Source organism: Oryzias latipes, chromosome 12 (genome assembly GCF_053564925.1).
Source record: "Oryzias latipes strain Hd-rR chromosome 12, Olatipes_Hd-rR_3.1".
Lineage (NCBI taxonomy): Eukaryota > Metazoa > Chordata > Actinopteri > Beloniformes > Adrianichthyidae > Oryzias > Oryzias latipes.
Window position 1 is genome coordinate 30,918,154 of NC_136248.1, and position 19,602 is coordinate 30,937,755.

Consider the following 19,602-nt stretch of genomic DNA (forward strand, 5'->3'; position numbering starts at 1 on the left):
TCACAGCAGAGGTGACATAATCCAGATTTAATCTGCCATAATCCCTGAATAATCACCCTCCTTTGGTTCACCACCGAAAAGCGACCGGATCTGTTCTGTTTACTGCGGCGGCGTTCATCAAGGGTGAACTCTTCTCTAGCGTGATGATGTTCCGGTTCAGGACCAACAGTACCTCAAGTAGAAAAAAAAGGACAAGAAGTATATATTCCATCAAAAAGTTTTCTCTACATCTTCAAATAAAGTCTGTAGAAAGACAAAACTTTTCAAAAATCTTCAACTTCAGTTAACCTGAGAAACGGCAGAATCCTCACAGGAAGTTAAAGACCCTCTCCGGTTATCTTTTTAACTAATTTCAAAGCGTTCCCAGTGGTCTTTTCATTTAAAAAAATCTAAAAACCTGTGTCGTTTTCTAGGACATAGTTTCTGCAGAGCGGCAGGAGTTTATCAGAAATTCCCCTCTGAGGGCAGAACTGTTGGCGTGGAGTAAGTCCACCCACATTTCCCATCATCCATCTGTTTAAACGCCCTCCCACTAGCCTACAACCCCTCACACCCCCAACAATCAGCGGTGCAACCAAACATCGTAGCCATCCAGCCGTCCGGTTCTGATCCAGATTCCAAACAAAGACGTTCATGGATCTGTTTGTCCGCCAGTGGATGATCAGAAAGGGGCGGAGCCGGGAGCTTGTGGCCCCGCCCAGCATGTCTATTATGTCACAAATATGATTTTTTTTTAAACTGCCATTTTTCGTCTCCTCCTGATTCATGATTTGAATAAACAAATAGCCAAAAATACAGTTTTGATCTTATTTTTCTTTCTATTTGTCCTCCATCATCAGAACTTTTTAATAACACTGTTTTCATCAGAATGGGTCTTTAAGAATCAGTTTATGACCGTTTGTATTAAAGGGCTTCATGAAAGACAAAAAAACAACACATGTTTGCTTGTTATAATCTAGATTAGTCCAGATTATTATAATTCTCCTCATTTACAAGTAACAACAGATGTGAGGGATTGACAGATAACATGAAGGGTTTTCAGTTTAATCCTCATGCTGAAGAGCAAAAGAAGACAGTGGAGAGGAACGGTTACACTGTGGTGTAGTGTCTAGTGCTCTAGCAAAAATACTCTGGTTCAAATCCCAGATGGGCTCTTGCCGTGCGGAGTTTGCGTGTTCTCCTCTCACAGCCCATAAACATGCTTCATAGGTGGATTGGCGGTTCTAGATGGTCCCCCTCGGTATGGCCCTGTCCCAGATCTGTCTGAGGTGGACCGCACCTTTGCCCATCAGTGGCTAGGATAGGCTCCAGCAACCACGTGACTGTGAAAGGGCTTCAGCTGCTTTTGCTTCAGCTTCTTGTTGTCCCTAAGGCGAGGACCAAAGCTCATGGCGAGGCTTCGTTCCACCATCACGGTCCTCGCCTGTGGACCAGCAGGAGATCCTCAGGGCCGCAGAGACTTTAGAGGTGTCAAAGTTGAGGCTCAAGACCAACCCTTTTTAATTTTGCTTTGAGTTGATCTTATCTGCTTGTTTATTCTATTTCAATACATAATATTTTACTTAATTAATCTTATTCTCAATTTTATGTTTTTATATTCATCTTATGTCTTTAATTTTAGGATATTATCATGATTTCAGCCCCAGTGTTTCATGTAGGGACTTGCCGGCTTGGTCGGTGGTTGTTGCCCTTGCTGGGGCAGCTGGAGTTCAACGTTGCAGCCTCACGGCTGTGGGTTGGACCTGCGGCGACGCTCCTACGACCGAGCTGCCCCTGGTCTGAAGAGATTCCCAAATACCTCACAGCAGAGCCAAGCCTTACATTTCTTTTAGAAGTCACTTTTATCATTATTCGTTGTGTTTTGGGTCATGGGTCGCATGTTTTAACACGAAGGGTGAAGGGTGGGTTTTTATTGTTATATTGTGTTTTGTTTTTTTGTTGTTTTGTTCGAAATGTTAAAGCGCTCCAAGCTAGGCAATGCATGAGAAGGGCTTTTTTTTTTAATAAATAAAGTTTGATTTGACTTGAAGAAAGAGAGCAGAAAGAAGAATGTCTGATTTCACCAATACAGCCAGCTGTAATGCTCAGTCATTTTTTGCTAATAAAGTTGTAGGATTCAAAATAAAACCTTTTGTTTTTTCCAGTCACGGAAAAAGTGAAGCAAAACAAACATAGGAAGTGCAGGAACACATGCAAACGAAAGGAAAAGGGAATCTTCTGGGAAAAGCTTGTGGAGTGGCAGCATCAGCGAAGGACCATCCACCTCTCAACATCCTCTGTGGTCGTCATGGAAACCGTCATTCCTGGGTTCTCAGTCGTGTTCTGTGGCTTGGTTCTCGCTGCTGTTCCTCAAAACCCCAGAGGCGCCTTTTCTTTTTTTTTTAAGAGTCAAAAAGCAGATGCTGTGTGTGGGGCTGTGGTGGAGTGGATGGCCTCTTTGTGTCCTTTGAAGCACGGCAGCACGCGGAAAAACGCCTGGCTCAGTGATTTCCTTTGACTCTGAAATGCTTACAGGCAGGCCGGTGGGGGGGTGGGGGGTCACCGCGTGCCCCCGCCCCCCCCGCCCCCCCCCCCCGGGCTTTGGCAGAGGCCAACTGTGATGACGAAAGGTTTTTTATTGTGAAGGGAGCCCCCGCGTCTGGTCTTTGCCAGAGTATAAAAACCTGCGCCGGGCGCTGACGGGACCAGCACGAGCCAGCCTCCTCTCACGGCACTGCAAGCTGTACTGACGCAGGTAAGGACGCCCACACGGCCGGGGCCCAGCGGCCCCCGGGGCCCCTGCAGCCCGGGGAAGTCTGGCTCCCAAACGCACACAAACTGCAAACCCAACGTCATCCAACCCCCTTCCCCTGTTCACTCCTCTGTCTCTGACCCAGACTCTCCTGAAGCCCCTCGCCATGTCCCAGACCGCCAAGTCCGCCTCCAGCCAGGGCACTGATGCCAAGGACAAGGGGGCCCCCCATCCAGCCGCCACCAGCAAGGCCAACAAGACCGGAGACCCCGGCATGGGATCCTACAGAGTGAGTGAAGGCCGCTCCTTTCAGGACGGATGAACAGCTGATCGCCGGTGCAAATGGTTCCTGTGGAACATTTAAGAACGGAACGGTCCACGTTGAAGAGCAAAAAGAAAAAGAAAAACAACAAGAGACTTTTGTTTTAATGATGCGTTTCAAAAAATCCAACAAAATAACCAACAGCTGCATTGTACAATAACCGTACAGTATTTAGCTTTTACTTTGAAATTCTGCAACTGGATATAAAAGTAAAAGCTCCTTTGATGTCAAAAGGAAAATGATTATTTACGTCGTTTAACCAAAAAATCAGATTTCTGAACTAAAAGGCAGATTTCAGGTTTTCTTCAGGTGGTTCTTGTTCACTTGGTGAACATTTTTGACCAACAGATTCATGCGTTCAGTACATCTACATAGTTTACCTTTAAAAATAAAAGCAGATTTTTTTTGGGGGGGGGGTCTAATTTGGAACAAACATAATAAAAAAAGCATTTAAAGCATTTTAACAATTCTTGTTAAATCGTTGGGAAAACCAGCGTTTATTTATTTCACAGTTCCTTTAAAAATGAATGAATATTAGAGTTCTTGATACATTTTTTAGGAAACTTGCTCTGAAACTAGTTTAAAGCGTCACGTGTGTGTTTGTAAATGTGGTTTTATAAAAGACAAGAGAACAGGTTTAAACTGAAATGAATTGACCCGCATCACCAGATAGTTTTAAGATGTAGAATTTTCTAACCATGGATTTAGAGCAAACAACATAAAAATTCTTCAAGTATGGAATTCTAGTGGTGCCCAAAAAAAAAGCTTTTTGGTGTAAATTTTGAAAGTGTTAGACGACATATTTTTTAGGAACATTTTGTTGTTTTGAACGTTTTCTCATCCGGTCGATGGAAGTTTCCGCAGACAAACTGCTCCATCAGAGCTGAGAACATGTTGAAGTGGCCCCCCCAGGCGTAAGCGCGGCGCCCGCTCTGCTTCCTTTCTGCAGATCATGCTGTTCGACCAGGAGAACTTCCAGGGCAGGATGATGGAGGTGCAGAACGAGTGCATGAACGTGTGCGACCGTGGCATGGACCGAGTGCGCAGTCTGATTGTGGAGTGCGGCCCGTAAGTGGACGAAACCGGCTCAGCCTCTGCTCCCGTTTCCATGGCGACGGTACCCCGCCTAACGCCTCCTCTCTCCCCCGCCATGCCTCCTGCAGCTTTGTTGCCTTTGAGCAGACTAACTTCCGTGGGGAGATGTTCATCCTGGAGAAGGGAGAGTATCCTCGCTGGGACACCTGGAGCAACTCCTACCGCAGCGACTGCCTCATGTCCCTCAGGCCCATCCGCATGGTGAGTCCGTCCCAGCAGGACCAGAACCCAGATGGGGTTCTGAAAAACCGGAAACCAGCCGCTCCTGCTGGAGTACGAGGCTGCCACCTGCAGGCTGAGAGTTGACTCAAACAAATGATTCACTTGCTGACCAACTGGTTCCTCATTGCAGGACAGCATGGAGCACAAGATCTGCCTGTTCGAGCACTCCGACTTCAAGGGCAACAAGATGGAGATCCAGGAGGATGACGTGCCCACCCTGTGGGCGCACGGCTTCTGCGACAGAGTGGGCAGCGTGAGGGTGCCGGGAGGATCGTGAGTGCACACGTTCACAGCGAGATCACGCCTCAGAGTCACACACAGATTCACGCTCGACCGCTTTTCACACCCGGACAAGCCCCGCCCGAGGGCCGACGGGACCCTCAGAGGAGACGTCTGACCGCTAGAGTTGATGATCAGGGGTTAGAGTTCAACCACGAACGCTGGTGGTCAACGCAGTCTCCTGCAGGTGATGCTTCACCGGCTCTGCTCAGAACATTCCCAGGGTCTCCTCACACCTTAACAAAGACCACAGAGACCGCTACACCTGCTTTAAAGGCAGAAAGGCCTCCGACGTGACCTCTGGGACCTCCTCAGAGATCCTTCAGTCCGCCTGCAGATGTTTCTAACATAAAGTAGAGCCTGAGGAGGGCTCAGAGCTCCAGCACATCTGTGGTCCCTCCTGAAGGAACACCGGTGTTTTCAGTCATGAGAGATGTTCTACGCTGAGGAGTCATTCCAAAAAGGTCTTTAAGATCCCAATGGAAACTCCTCCAAGAACATTTGAACACGTGAAATCTCAGAGAAGAACTCAAAACTTTGAGCTCCCAGAACCTCTGATGGACTCCATCCCTTCCTGATGGACGTCCTCTTTGAGGCTGGATTAGACCTCCAGAACCTGAGCTCCTGGTTTTTCAGGGCCTGGTTCTGATGATGCTGGACCCCAGGTGTCCTGGTCCGACCTACAGATGATAACCCACACCAGGTTGTGACCGAACCCACCTGATGGGGTCAAAAGAGCAGGAGGGGGCTGAACTAAAACCACAGCGTTCTTTCTTGCACCACGTTCTCCTGATCTCTGCGTTGTTCCAGGTGAGTCAGACTCTCTCAGTAACGGTGGGCGTGTCTCCCTCAGGTGGGTGGGTTACCAGTACCCCGGTTACAGAGGTTACCAGTACCTGTTCGAGTGCGGCGACTACAGGCACTACAACGACTTCTGCGCCTTCCAGCCTCAGATCCAGTCCATGCGCCGCATCAGGGACATGCAGTTCCACCAGAGAGGCTGCTTCACCTTCACCACCGCCAGCAAGTGATCGCCCGCTGCTGACGCCGCCGCCGCCCTCTCAGCCTTTTACCTCTCCAGATGACCCCCTCCCCACATCCTCCTGCCCCCTCCTGGAAGCCTTCCATCACTGCTCCATCCCGAAGGAAAGACAACATGAGAGCAAACACTGGACAACTTTAAGTGACTTTTTATGGTGCTAAAAATAAACATGTTGTGAAAAACCTGAACCTCCACTGAATGGATCCTCTTTTCTGCAGAAGTATTCAGGAGTGCACAGCTGGACACTGCAATCAACTTATAAAACTGTTCAAATACAAATAATCTAACTTGTTTTATCTAAGTAGAAAGAGAGGAAACAGCGGCATGATCAGCATCCTGACATTGATCTTCACCTTTAGTCTGCAGAAAAATGAAAGCACTTCTATTTTTTTTGCTAGCAGATTTTGCATCAACATCGCTTGGAATTAAACTTTTATTCATATCCAGGATGTAAAAAAATATATGATAACTGCAAAAAGAACCAAGAGGATCTGCTATTCTTTAGTTTAGTGAATGTGGAATTAAGAAAATCTAGAAATAATAAATTCACAATAATTCAGACTAAAGCAAAAACACGTTAAATTCTCAGTTAGAAAATACTTAAAAAATGAATCCACTTGCATCATGAATAACAGAAATTGCACAATTACATAAAAAATAACATTTATAAATATGGTATTTCTGACACCTGAGACAAAAACTGCCAATAAATCCAAAGGGATCAAAAGTTTAGAAACAACTTTATTTGTTTTTCATTAAATAATCCTTTTCTCTTTTGCTTGATAAACCAAAATTGATAATTCCATTAAATTACTATAAAAAGATTAAATTCATTCAATAAGCCTGAAATAAAACATATTTTTTTCACATTTTATTTCACATTAATAACACAGTGAAACATGCTGTGTTCGAGGAGAACATAGAGCTCAGAGTTTCAACGGCAAGAAATGATACAAATTAACCTGGTTTCATTTAAAAAACTATCAAAACTAATTTATTTTATATGTGTGTTTTTATAAACAAAGATGTAACCACGTTTTTTTTAACTACAGTTTGTTCTTTATACAATAAACACCAAACACGTAACCAGAAGTCAAGTTTGACCGAGGTACAGTAAATGCAACACTCAATCACGTGATCGGTCCATTTCATAACCCTTCACAAACCACAGATTATTGAACTCTCACGAGTTAAAAGTGTGTCTATTACGAAACAAACTCCGAAAAAAAATAGAAAAATAAAATAAAAATGTCATGAATGTTCTTTAACTGAACTCTAGCATTTGCTTACATCGACCACCGCGGGGATACCTGGGAAAACTGGCGTTGAGTTTTCACAACTGCATGACATCTGACAGTCCCTGAACGCAGCAGCGTGTTTCAGTCTTTGGCGCAGAGGAAGGAAACATGTCGGCGCTTTTCAGAGCTAGAAGAGGTGAGGAGGCGCAAACTGTTGCGGTCGTCATCTTCTGCTCAGCTGTTCAACCCGTTACCATGGAGATAGCCTGCTGATAACCCGCTGCTGGTGGTCGCTGCGGGTTAGTCGTTAGCTTACCTACAAACTAGCTCGTTAGCGGCTCTACTAGCTGTTTCTCTGTCTCCGGTTCCGATTCGGTATAAAAACGTTATTATTACCCGGGAAAGAGAACGGAGTCGATCGGTGTTCAGTTCATTGATTAGGAGAGAAGGTGACTGAGGATGAGGAGGGTGACTTTTCACCTACATAACGATGCGTTCAGAGACAGTCCGTACAGCAGAGACTCTGTCCTGTTGAAAACAAACCAGGAGAACCCAAGAACTAAACTGTGTTAAAGACACGACGCTGAAGTTAGCTTCCGATTCACAGCTTCCGATTCGCGAGGGCACTAAAGAAACATTCCGCTGCATTTTTCGCACTAAGACCACCCTAAAACCGGGTCCTGTTCAAAAACCGCAAGACCTGGACTGCCCAAACCTGGATTAATTTATGCATTACATACTAAAGAACACATTAACACAGTTTCTGATTTGTGAAACCATCCTCTGATTTGTGAAAATGTGAAATAGATTGGTTTTTATCGCATTTTATGCCCAGAGTCCACATTAGACTAGGTCCTGTTCAAAAACCGCTATACCTGGACTGCTCAAACCTGGATTAAATTATGCATTAGATACCAAAGAACACATTAAACACAGTTTCTGATTTGTGAAACCTTCCTCTGATTTGTGAAAATGAGAAATAGATTGATGTTTATCGCATTTTACGCACTGAGTCCACCTTAGACCAGGTCCTGTTCAAAAACCGCAAGACCTGGACTGCTCAAACCTGGATTAAATTATGCATTACATAACTTCAGCGTCGTGTTAAAGACCCACTTCCAAGGAAAATGCCGTTTTTAACATGTTCCTGTAGCATTTTCTGATGGTGGAGGACATCAAATGATCATAACTTCATATTTCTTTTTCCAAATCGTTTTGGATCCGGACCAGACAAATTCTTTTTTGTGTGGTAAAAGATCGTATTTGTGACATAGAAAATAAACCGGGCGGGGCACAACTCCTAGAAAACGTCACAAAGTTTTAGACTTTCTGCTAAAAACGTCATAATCTGCTTTTAAGAGAGCACTGGGAACGCTTTGAAGATAGATCAGAAGATGATCTGCTAGATTTATTTCAGATTATTAAACAGAAAAAAAATGTTTTTTAATAAAATATTGCAGCTTGTGATGATTTCAAAGGCGCTAAAATGAATTTTAAATGGTTTTTGCGCATTTTTAAAAATAAAAACTGAAGGTTTGTTCTTGATTTTCCTTGTTGCCTTTCTTTTAGCCACCAGCTGCAAATAATGAATACTCCACCTCCATGCCTCACAGTTAAAATAGTAATTTAATTGTTTTTTCTCTAAATGTTATCTGGGAAGATCTTGGGTTGTAGAACCCGATGTTGATTGTTTATAGTCCGTCTGTCGCTGAACTGAAGGACCGCCACAGGCACCATCAGCATCGGTCATCGGTCTGATCAGAAACTCCCCGGTCCTCCTGTTTGTGTCCTCAGCTGTGGTTCTGTGTCTGGCCGGCTCTCGGACTCTGTCCCAGCTGGCGGAGCTGCCAGAGACGCATCAGCTGCTGAGGCAGACCTGCCGGGACTTCGCCAACAGAGAGTTGATCCCCGTCGCCTCCAAGCTGGACCGAGAGCACGCCTACCCGGCCCAGCAGGTACATCCCGAAGGCTCCTCCCACTTTTCATAGCCGTCAAAGCTGAACCGGGACCTCCTGCGGGTTCGAACACTCTGCTGTGAATGTCATCCAGATCAGAGAGCTGGGGGCGATGGGTGTGATGGCCATGGAGGTGCCGGAGGAGCTGGGCGGGGCCGGAATGGACTACCTGGCGTACAGCGTGGCGATGGAGGAGATCAGCAGAGGCTGTGCCAGCACGGGGGTGGTGGTGTCCGTGAACAACGTGGGTGCCGTTCGCCAGCGCCGGGCTCCTGCACTGGGGGGCGCTCTGATGCAGCTTCTGTCTCTGCCTTCCAGTCTCTGTACATCGGACCCGTCCTAAAGTTTGGCACCGAGGAGCAGAAGAAAAAGTGGATCACACCGTTCACCACCGGAGAGAAGGTGGGCTGCTTCGCCCTCAGCGAGCCAGGTAAGGGCAGCCCCTCCCCCCTCGCGTTTTTCCCCTGAAGTCGGAGTGGTCACGGCGTTCTGAACCGCAGGTAACGGCAGCGACGCCGGCGCAGCCTCCACCACGGCGCGTCAGGAGGGGGACGAGTGGGTGCTGAACGGGACCAAAGCCTGGATCACCAACAGCTGGGACGCCTCCGCCACCGTGGTGTTCGCCACCACGGACAAGAAGCTGAAGCACAAGGCACGGCCCGCCACGCCGCGCCGGATCTCCTCAGGGGGAATGGGTTCGGTCTGACCGCCTCTGCTCCTCTGCAGGGCATCAGCGCCTTCCTCGTCCCCATGCCGCACCCCGGACTGTCTCTGGGGAAGAAGGAGGACAAGCTGGGAATCCGGGCCTCGTCCACCGCCAACATCATCCTGGAGGAGTGCCGGGTCCCGCTGGACAGCATGCTGGGCCCCCGCGGAGCCGGGTTCAAGATCGCCATGGTAACTCGCAGCCTCCTCAGCGGGAGGAAACCGTTTTCAGGATGTTCTCCCGTTCACCCGTCTCCGTCCCGCAGCAAACCTTGGACAGCGGCCGGATCGGCATCGCGGCTCAGGCTCTCGGCATCGCTCAGGCCTCCCTGGACTGCGCCGCCGACTACGCCCACAAACGCACGGCCTTCGGGGCGCCCATCGGAAAGCTGCAGGCCGTTCAGGTGACAGCCGCCGCTTCATCCGCCCTTCGTGGCTTTGGCGCCCCCACCTGGTCTGGGGATGAAAAGACTTCCTGACAAACACGCGACCCCGATCCGGATCTCATGTCACGCACACACAGGTCATGTGACGTGCGTTCAAGAACGTGCTAAACAGGTGTTCTTGGACACACGAATCCAAATACATTCACCGCTACCAAATCCAGGTCCCTGATTGGTCAGAGCTCGACCTGGTAGTTCACGCGTAGCTACGTTGGAACTAAAGAGTTTTGAATGCCGAAACTGGCATTTATGCACGTTTATGTCGACTTTACAGTTGAAGTGGTCACTTGAACGTTCGGTGCTGATAAAATTTGATTTGATTTTTTTCATTTAAAATGGTTTATTTCAAGCAATCATGTAAGAATAAAGCACAAAACGTCCCAATCAGCAGTTTTACATTCAGACAAAGACGTATCAAACTTAGGATAATCAGACACTTATCAGACAATATTACGAGGAATCGAACCTTTCACGCCGCTGACACGTAAACACACGCTCTTCGACGTACCGGAGCTCATCCGCTTATTCTGACGTGGAGTGTGTCTGATTTCACGACAGAATCAGCGGAAATTTCTGAAATGGCGTAAACGGATCAGGAGTTACGGTGAAGCTCCGGCGCTAGCCTCACGGCGTTTAAACGTTTAAAATATTTCCACATTTTAAAGAAATGCATTTACCCTATTTTACCACCGGGGGGGGGGTGAGGTGGAAAGCAAATGCAGAGTGGGCGTGGCCAAACACACAACAATGAGTAAAAATCTTAATGAAAAAAAACTAGTTACAGGAAATTCTGATCTTTTTTAATGTAAAACATTTGCGATACAAAACATCAAAGGTAACTTGCTCTTGTCTAAATGATTGGGTTTTGTTTTTTTCAGACATGTTTTTGTTTTGCCGTAACACAAAAACCTAAAGGACCTTCTGAATTTGTTTTTTTTAAAATCCTCCGTCTCCGCTCTGCTCAGTTTAAGCTGGCCGACATGGGCGTGGCCCTGGAGAGCGCCCGCCTGCTCACCTGGAAGGCGGCTCTTCTTCGGGACTCCAAGAGGCCCTTCACCAAGGTACAAACGGGCTTCTGGTTTAAGCTTCAGGCCACTTCCTGGAGCAGCGGCATGACTCCGCCTCTCTGTGCGTCTCCCGCAGGAAGCCGCCATGGCCAAACTGGCAGCGTCAGAGGCCGCCACCTTCTGCTCACACCAGGTAAGAACCTCTGATCGGCGAGCGTCACGACGCGCAGGTGCGTCTTTAAACGGTCCGTTTGAAACCAGGCCATCCAGATCCTGGGGGGGATGGGTTACGTCACCGACATGCCGGCTGAGCGCCACTACCGCGACGCGCGCATCACCGAGATCTACGAGGGCACCAGCGAGATCCAGAGGCTCGTCATCGCCGGGCAGATCCTGAAGGAGTACCAGCCGTAGACGCCGCCTGAGGCGCCGCCGGGACTTTGGGGGTGGGGGGTGGGGTATGTTTATGAAGAAAAGGTTTGTTTGATACAAAGTGACTCGGGTTGGCGTCTGGAGGGACAGATCCCAACAGAACTCTGACTAAAGACCCCCCCACAGCAAAAATGGCTTAGTGGGTCAGTTCATCTCAAATCTATATTTTTATATCAAACGTTTGTTTTTCATCTGAACGTCAACTTTTAAAACAACTTCAAAATTAAAAACAATTAATTGCAAAAGTGAAGCAAATAGGCTTTTATTCTGAAAATCACAAAAAACAAGAAACTAAGATTAATCTGCACAATATTTAAAAATTTGACACATTTTCCATTTAAAATTCACATTCTTTGTTTGTTTTCTGACAAACTTCATGTGTTTGTTTAAAGTTAAATTTAGAAAAATCCAAAACAATATATAAAATTATATTAAATTGTTAATTGAATTTTTCCTTTCTCTTCGTTTCATCAACATCATTAGTTTTTTTAAACATTTTTTTTCCGGTTGTTTAGCGTGGAGCGCCTCCCTGAGACGCCATGGCGTCCTGACGCTGGCAGACGGAGTCTTTTTACAGTATCTCCGAAAGTTTATCCACGTTTTGCTAACAAAATAAAGGCACAGAAGAAAAGCTGCTCAGTAATGTGGGAGGAGTTACATGTCGTCATAGGAGGGATCAAACCTGTGATGGCCCGTTCTCGGAGCAGACACTCCAGCACAGAGCCGGACTGAGGCGTTCAGGAATCTGTTGAACTGACCCTTTAAGCCCCAAACTCCCCTGTTGTGTTTCTGCCTTCATGCTGTTCAGCCACCAGGGGGCGGCAGAGTGCCTTCATGGGCTTTGACCCACTTTGGCCGGGAGCTGGCTCGGTTCGGTTCATCTGTTAATTATGTGAATAAAGGACTGAGGGAGTCTTGTACAGATTTGAATGTAAATTATTGTGAGCTGCTGAAAATAAACACAATTTAAAGATGTTTGTTTGTAAACAATCTGTGACCAACCCCCAACACAACAAAACCTGACATTTTCCCAGCTTTCAGGAGGGCCCTGAACTCATCAGGTTTTTGTGTGAAGCGCCACCTGCTCTGAGTCTGGTTGTGCCCGTGCACGTACGTGCTCGCTCTTCCTCCTGGCCGGCTTCCGGTCCAGATCAGGGCCCGGCTTCCTGCGCTGATTGCGGCGCTCTCGATGACAGGCGTTGTTTGCTGAAGCTCCGTGGGGTGGGGGTGAAGGGGGTGGGGGGTGCGAAAGCAGATTCTTCACTCCACCTTTCTCCTGATTGTCGTCGGTGGAGGTGCAGCTTTAACTGAGGCCAAACGCCACTGCGTTCCATCTGAAGCTGCGTTCACACCGGTGGTGTCGACTGGCCTTTAAGCGGCCGCGTTCTATGAAGGCTGCGCAAACGCGCGCGTGGACCTGTAGGGCTTCCGTATCTGGAGCGCTCACGATCGCGCATCCATACGCAGTGCACACAAAAAAGAAACTGTGCCGTGCACAACATAAGAAGGCATACTTAAGACAAACAAACACGAACTATTTACATCAAAATCAAAGTTACAAACGCAAATTCCTCAGAGGTTCATGAAGGAACCAAACGGATCTTTGACGTCAACAAAGGGTTTTGTAAATTCTAAACATTTTTAGCACTTTACTGTTCTTTTTTACCCGGGACAAGTTGTATCTAAAAGGCTTCTGTGTATGTTTTAACGTAAAATCACAATAGTTAAGTCAAAAGTCATTTTTTTAGACCTTAAAACAACGTTGTCATCTGCATACAGGCTAATTTGGTTATTATTGTTGTTTGTTCAGCCGGAATTTGTCAATAAAGGTTAAATATTTTTAAATCATTAGGAGTTGAGCCCTAAAGTGAATAAAAATATTTTTAAAAAACCTTTTAAAAGAACAAATGAGTTTATTCTTTTTCTGGTGTTTCGCGCATTTATAAGATCCTTACTGGGCATGCGCAGATGACGGTCACGCTGGATTTTCTTTATGATTAAAAAAACACCAAAAATGATGAAACTTTTAGTTCATTTGTGTTTATTTACAAATCTGTACAAAGTGACAGGACAGAACTGTACATTTTTTGCAGCGCGCGCGCATCATTCCGCTGGCGCGCGCGCGCTCACAGGTGCGGAGGAAGAAGTCCGACTTTTATTTTCAGGAACTTTACGCCGAGGCTGGAACCGGAAACTCCTTCTGAAGGGACAGTCGGTTCGGTTCCGTTCGGCGCCAGAGCGTCAGACGTACTGCTTCTTGTCCAGGTCCCCCCCGGACGTGAAGGTGGTGGTGGGGGCGTATTTGATGGGGTAGGAGCTGCGGGAGTCCTGGGAGAAGGAGCAGCAGAGCAGCGACCCCCCCAGCAGAAGCAGCGCGGACGCCGCCCAGCCGATGTAGATGGACGCGCCGATCTCCCGCTTCTGAGACGCGTGCACGCGCAGGTCATAGAAGTCGGCGATGATGTTGTTGGCCATCCAGCAGAGCGGCACGAGCGCGCACAGCCCACTGACGATGAAGATCACTCCCCCTGCGTGCACAACCTTCTCCTTCACGCGCTCGTCCCTGACGCAGGTGGTACACTGCGCCCCCGCCACGGTCACCGTGAGCCCCACCACCCCGAGCACGGCCGAGATGACGGTGAGCGCGCGCGCCGCCTGCAGGTCGTGGCGGAGCGAGAGCATGGAGTCGTGGATCTTGCACTGCATCTGGCCCGTGCTCTGCACCACGCACGCCATCCACAGGCCGTCCCACGTGGTCTGCGCCACCACGATGTTGGAGTCGATGAAGGCCGTCACCTTCCACATGGGCAGCCCGCACGCGATCATCACCAGCAGCGAGCCTGTGACGCTCATCGTCATGCCCAGCACCTCCAAGCACGCGGACAGCATGGCTTCGGTTCTGACAGAGGCGCGCGTGCGGACGTGTGTCTGCTCCGGTCGGCGAGAGCCGCCGGCTTTATCCGAGGGGAGAAAACTTTGGACCAATCAGGGGCGGGTGCGCCTTTGCGTCTGCCAATGAGCGGCTGTTGCGCACATCCGCACGCGCCCCCGGTGTCTAGCGGGTAGAGAGCGCGTGCGGGTGGGGGAGCTTTCTTTTAAATCTGAACAAGAGAAATTCAGCAGAAACAGGAACGGAGGTTCGATTCCCGAACATCTAAAGCGGTCAGTAGGAGGGCGCGGGGTGGGGGGGGGGGGGGTGTCATCTGGACTTTCACCCAAATACACCAAGTTAAGCTCCTTCTGAATGATGACGTCGCCCCCTCAAATTTTAAACAAGTCTCTTCCAGAGGCTTCACATCTACAGGAGTTACTGTCTGTGTGAACAGAAGCTGGGGGGGGGGGGGGGGGGGGGGGATGACCCAGAAACAGGCCCATCAAGACAGAACCAGGCGGGAATTCTCCTAAATCTGTTTACCGTAAACGATCCAATATTCTGGAGGAAGTGGCCACGTCCTGGATGATGAAGCAAAGCAGCAGAAAATCACATGTTGGGTGGGGGGTTTAGGGGGGTGGAGGAGGAGGGGTCTAGTGGATGTTTATTGCAGACCGAACGATGCGTGCCGATGCGACCCCTCCCTCTCTAATGAACGCTGCCGTTTAGACCCGTAATCTCAGCGGCTGACTCATGAGCAGCTCGGGGGGTGGGGGGGTAGTAGTTCTTCACCTCACTCATCAGCAGAAAAGCTGGGTGGAGGCAGAGGTGCAGCGCCGAGATAAAAGAGCCCCCCCCTCCCCCGGTGACCTAATTCCAGTTCAGCTGGAAAACAGGGGGGGGGGGGGGTGTAAACGGGTTATCATCCACAAACCAGCTGAAGACTTTCTCTGACCCTCCGTTTCTTATGTATTTACTTTTATTTCAGTCTTTTACCTTTTATTGACTAAAATGAATGTTATTCTTTTTTATTTTTTATCTAGAAATTTCCTTTTTTATTGATCTACTGCAATCAAAATACTGTGGACACGACCTGCTTTTATCATGTTTATGTTGTTCTATTCTTAAAGATAAAATGTTCTTTTTGAACAGTTAAAGCACTTTTTCAAACTTGTCCAAACAACGTTGGCTTAAAATCCCCACTCTGATGAAAACGGTGTTTTGAACGTGTTCTTCTGGTGTTTTCTGACATTTAAAGAAACTAAAGATTTCTGCGTCTTTCTCTGTTCAAATGGTTGTAAATCAGCAGCAGGCTGTTGGAAAAACATCCTATTTGTGACAGAAAATCCCACGAGCTCTGCTCCATTCTCACGCACCCACTTGTAGACGAGACTGTGTTAACAGAGGGCTCTCAGGAGAAGTCACCCCCCCCCCAAAAAAAAACAACAACAACCAAGGGACAATTCATACAGGAGTGATTGATTTTCCTCTCCTTAATGTTCACAGAGTAAACTTGATCATCTGCATAGAATTCACGATTTAAACACTTTTGCGATAGCGGCTTTGTGGATCGTTTTCATTTTCGTCATAAATGTTCTGTTAGATTTCATCATCACCATCATCACCATCACCATCATCACCATCACCATCACCATCACCATCATCACCATCATCATCAGTTCAACAGACTCCAGCTGTGTTGGTTTCCGTCTCAGAGCACCAAGCGTCCTTGGTCGTGGTTCTGCCGTCAGACACAGACGTGATTCTCCACACGTGTGGAAGCGACCTCTCCGTCTTTGCTGGCTCCACGCCGGCGCTCCGTGACGGTTTCGTGTGGTCCGTGGAGGTCCAGCTGGCCGTTGAGGGATGAGACGCAGGAGTCCTAGGATGTCCGGTCTGTCATCACTTCCCTTCGGCTCCATTGTTCTCCGATCCAGCAGGAATCCTCCTTCTGTTTCGCGTGAAGTCTCTATATTATCCACAGCGAGGTGTCACCTGCTCCCGCCGGTGTGAGGCCTTTCATTGTGCGTTTGTCCGGTACCAGTGTTCGGCACGCCGTAATTGTTTTGGCCACCAGGCTTCCTTCTACATGTTTATCCTATTTAGGCCGTTTTTCTGAAGCACAATCTGTCAAATAGAATCCAGTTTGTGGATTTTGGAGACGTTCAACAACAGGGGTTTTCCTCAGGGGGTTGAACCCAACCCCCTGAGGAAAACAGGAAAACAAGGTCAGCTGGAAAACCACCTGGAATTCAACGACCTCCTTCTCCGGGACAAACGGCTGGAGACGCGCTGAGCTCCTGATGACATTGACCCCGCCGGGTTTGAGCATGTTTGGCTGCAGGGCTGGAAATCCTGTTGAATGATCCAAGCTGCACTTGTTTTGATGAATTTCCTTTCAGCAGCCGCTTTTCTCCTGCCAGCCGTCTGGACCAATCAAAGCCCTTCAGAAGAGCAGGACGGCGTCTGGCGCTCTGGTCGAACATCGTGATCCACCACCTGTCTGGAGAAAACGAGACCAAAACACACACACCCACACACACACACACACACACGTCAGGCATATCCAAAGGACGGTTTGAAGTTATTATGGGATGGCCACACGATAGCGCTCGGCAACCATCTTGGGTCAAAGTGGATACATTTGGCGATTTTCACATTGTTGCACAATATGGGTAAAGAAAACACGCGCCACCACAAATGAATTTTTGTTGACCTTTGACCTCAGGAAGCCGCAGCCAATGTGACATTTCCCCCCAAAAATACCCTCAAACGTTCGCCTCCTCTAACTCCTTAAGCATCTTTGGGGATCTACTTTTAAAACAGTTTTGAATGGAGTTAGTGTGGCAAGCTCGCCAAAATGGCGTTCCCCTTTGGCTCACATATTTGTTATTGAAATGTTGGGATTTAATTTTTAAAGTTTGGAAAACCCTTTACATTTGAAAAGTTCTTCATTTTGTTTAAATGAGAAACCTTTTCTCAAAAGGGGGGAAATCTCTGAAAGTGATTGACAGTCACTTTTTGGAACAAGGCAGTTCTGTTTCCGTCAGTTTGATTCTGTAATTTCTATTTGTCAAAAGACTGTGGCTTTTATTTTGAAAAACTTTCTGAGTCTAAATGTTGTGATAATCATGATGTTTCAATTATTTTTGTAATTATCCTCCAATATATTTTTTCCATCCGACAGTCATCTTTGACACGTGTAATTTTTTTTTATGTTTGTTTTTTTTTCTATTAGAGTTTCTTGCTCAAATAGAAGAAAAGCTTTAAGGAAACGAACACTTCACTCTCCTGTCACTAACGGAGAAAACAGATGAAACCTCGGGAACAATTCGATGTTTTTGGAACAACGCAGAGAAATCTGAATTCATCTTTCTGAAAGTTAAAATCTTTCTGATCTTCTGCACGACTTTCAATTTGATTCTGAACTTCAGAGCTGGCTTTATTTTGAAAACTTGTCTGAGTTCTCATGATTTGTGTGGTTTTTCCCAGATTTTTAATAAATAATCCCATAAAGTTTCATCTTTTTCATCAGAAAGTTTGGAAAATCTTTAATATTTTTTGCCCAAAAAAGGGGAAATCCTCGGAATCAGCTGCTCTTCACTTTCTTAACATGAAAGGAGAGAACAGATAAAACATTTGATCTTCTTGGATCCACACAGGAAACCCGAAGCGTCAAAACTCGGTGCGGTGAATCTCCTGCAGGACCTTCAGTTTGGGTTTTTTCGGGGGCGGCGCTCCTCCCCGTCCCTCAGCTCACTCCGCCTGTATTTGTTTGAATTCCTGGAGCCATTTTCCCGCCTTATCTGCAGCATCAGCTCGTTTCCTGCGTGTAACGGCACCATTTCCTGTCTCTGTGGAGTCCAATCCCAGAGATAACACAAATGATTCTCCTTTTTTGGCTGCGTGTTTCTCCTTCTGTTCCTGAGCCGTGCACGTCACCCAGGCCTTCATCTCTGAAGCCCTAAAGTAAGCAAACAGGAGAAATGGACCAAAAGGGGTTGCTTGTGTGTTTATTCTTGGACTTTGACACATTTATTTCCCCCACAGGGACGGTTCATTCCCAGAAATCCACACAGCTCCATGTGTTGTTGGGTTTGTCTTCTTGGTATTCCTGCCTCTCTTCCAGAGAATAAATAATCTGGACTCCATTGTCCCGGTGCCAGCGAGCAGGAGAACAGGCTTTCGGCGAACAATAAGCACTTCCTTCTGTTGGGTTGCGAGCTCGATGGCAGCTGACAAGTCAACGGCCAGCGTTTGCGTGGACCATTGTGCGTCGCTGAGCTCCGACCTTCCTGCCTGAGATGGCGTCCCGGCTGAGGTCACGCTGTCTGCCGGGAGGAAACGCTCGCATGCACTTGTTCCCGAGAACGGCACATTCAGGGAGGTTACGGCTCGTTTGTGGAGACGTCAATGCACTTTTATCACATGTGATTCTAGCTGACTGGGTTCTGGGAATCAGTTCTGTATACCGAACACGCTTGAGCCCAGAATCCACTCAGTTTGTGGTCACACTGTTTTGTGACAGAACCGTGAATCCGCCTGATGTTTGCAGGTCTGCTGGGATGGATTCACCGACGTAACAGCGACCTAAACGGTGGAGACGTTTCTAGTGCAGCCTTCTGCATCTGGCCGGCTGGTGCGGGCCTGGAAGTCCATCACAGGAAAGGTCCAGATGTTTAGAGGATCCTGCTGGAGGACGGCTGAAGAAGGAGCCAGCTCATCAGTTTTTCTGTCTTCACATCCTGATGGTGTCTTCAGTCAAACTTTTGACCCGCATTTCCTCATTTTTCACGCCTCCCTCCCATCCGTACAGATGTGTCATGAGGGTCAGCTTCTGCTTCCAGCACTTATTACAAAACGTTCTGGTATCTGTGATCCTCCACAGGCTGGGCCTCCATCTTTAATCAGGGAGGGGGTGACTCCTGTTGTGTTCGCCGTGATTAGGGTTTGGGTCATTTCCTTTGGGCCGGTCCTGACCAGAACCACAGACAATAACTCATTAAAAACGTGTCTCACACTTTCAGCTGCTGAAGTACAAAAGAAATGAATAAAAACAGAAAAAAACGGCAGTTTTTAAACGTAAAACCAGAGAAAACTGGATTTACTGAAGAGATGCCAAAGTGTTCAAGTCAGTGAGTGGAACGTCGTCTGGAAGAGACTAGAGAACATTTCTGTTTATCTGAGATGGGAGGATTTCACTGAGAACCTGATTCATCGCTTAACCCTTGTGCTATCTTAGATGACCCCCCCCCCCTT

General features: G+C 47.5%; 3 protein-coding genes across 4 annotated transcripts; 2 read left to right on the top strand and 1 right to left on the bottom strand.

The window, feature by feature from the left end:
- Nucleotides 1–2,593: 2,593 nt before the first annotated feature.
- On the top strand, nt 2,594–5,879 carry crybb1 (crystallin, beta B1). The gene is made up of 6 exons (XM_004074471.5): nt 2,594–2,734; nt 2,877–3,020; nt 4,003–4,121; nt 4,217–4,349; nt 4,501–4,643; nt 5,503–5,879. Exons 2-6 carry the CDS (start codon nt 2,898–2,900, stop codon nt 5,678–5,680), a joined length of 696 nt encoding a protein of 231 aa, XP_004074519.1. The 5' UTR covers nt 2,594–2,734; nt 2,877–2,897; the 3' UTR covers nt 5,681–5,879.
- A 1,049-nt stretch (nt 5,880–6,928) lies between these two features.
- acads (acyl-CoA dehydrogenase short chain) lies at nt 6,929–12,446 on the top strand. Of its 2 annotated transcripts, none has more exons than XM_004074470.5 (10): nt 6,929–7,125; nt 8,724–8,884; nt 8,979–9,128; nt 9,203–9,314; nt 9,385–9,536; nt 9,611–9,781; nt 9,856–9,993; nt 10,998–11,093; nt 11,176–11,232; nt 11,301–12,446. In XM_004074470.5, exons 1-10 carry the CDS (start codon nt 7,098–7,100, stop codon nt 11,451–11,453), a joined length of 1,218 nt encoding a protein of 405 aa, XP_004074518.1. In that variant the 5' UTR covers nt 6,929–7,097; the 3' UTR covers nt 11,454–12,446. The 2 variants fall into 2 exon arrangements, with proteins under 2 accessions (XP_004074518.1, XP_020563084.1); XM_020707425.3 differs by having other exon boundaries at nt 7,063–7,228.
- Nucleotides 12,447–13,495: 1,049 nt separating this feature from the next.
- On the bottom strand, nt 13,496–14,416 carry cldn5b (claudin 5b). The gene has a single exon (XM_004074469.3). It carries the CDS (start codon nt 14,358–14,360, stop codon nt 13,713–13,715), a length of 648 nt encoding a protein of 215 aa, XP_004074517.1. The 5' UTR covers nt 14,361–14,416; the 3' UTR covers nt 13,496–13,712.
- Nucleotides 14,417–19,602: the final 5,186 nt, after the last annotated feature.

Coding starts and splice junctions, on each gene's coding strand:
- crybb1 (XM_004074471.5), top strand. CDS start 2,898: ATGTCCCAGACCGCCAAGTCCGCCTCCAGCCAGGGCACTGATGCCAAG. Junction 3,021..4,002: donor CCGGCATGGGATCCTACAGA/GTGAGTGAAGGC, acceptor TCCTTTCTGCAG/ATCATGCTGTTCGACCAGGA. Junction 4,122..4,216: donor CTGATTGTGGAGTGCGGCCC/GTAAGTGGACGA, acceptor TGCCTCCTGCAG/CTTTGTTGCCTTTGAGCAGA.
- acads (XM_004074470.5), top strand. CDS start 7,098: ATGTCGGCGCTTTTCAGAGCTAGAAGAG. Junction 9,537..9,610: donor ACAAGAAGCTGAAGCACAAG/GCACGGCCCGCC, acceptor GCTCCTCTGCAG/GGCATCAGCGCCTTCCTCGT. Junction 11,094..11,175: donor CCAAGAGGCCCTTCACCAAG/GTACAAACGGGC, acceptor CGTCTCCCGCAG/GAAGCCGCCATGGCCAAACT.
- cldn5b (XM_004074469.3), bottom strand. CDS start 14,360: ATGCTGTCCGCGTGCTTGGAGGTGCTGGGCATGACGATGAGCGTCACA.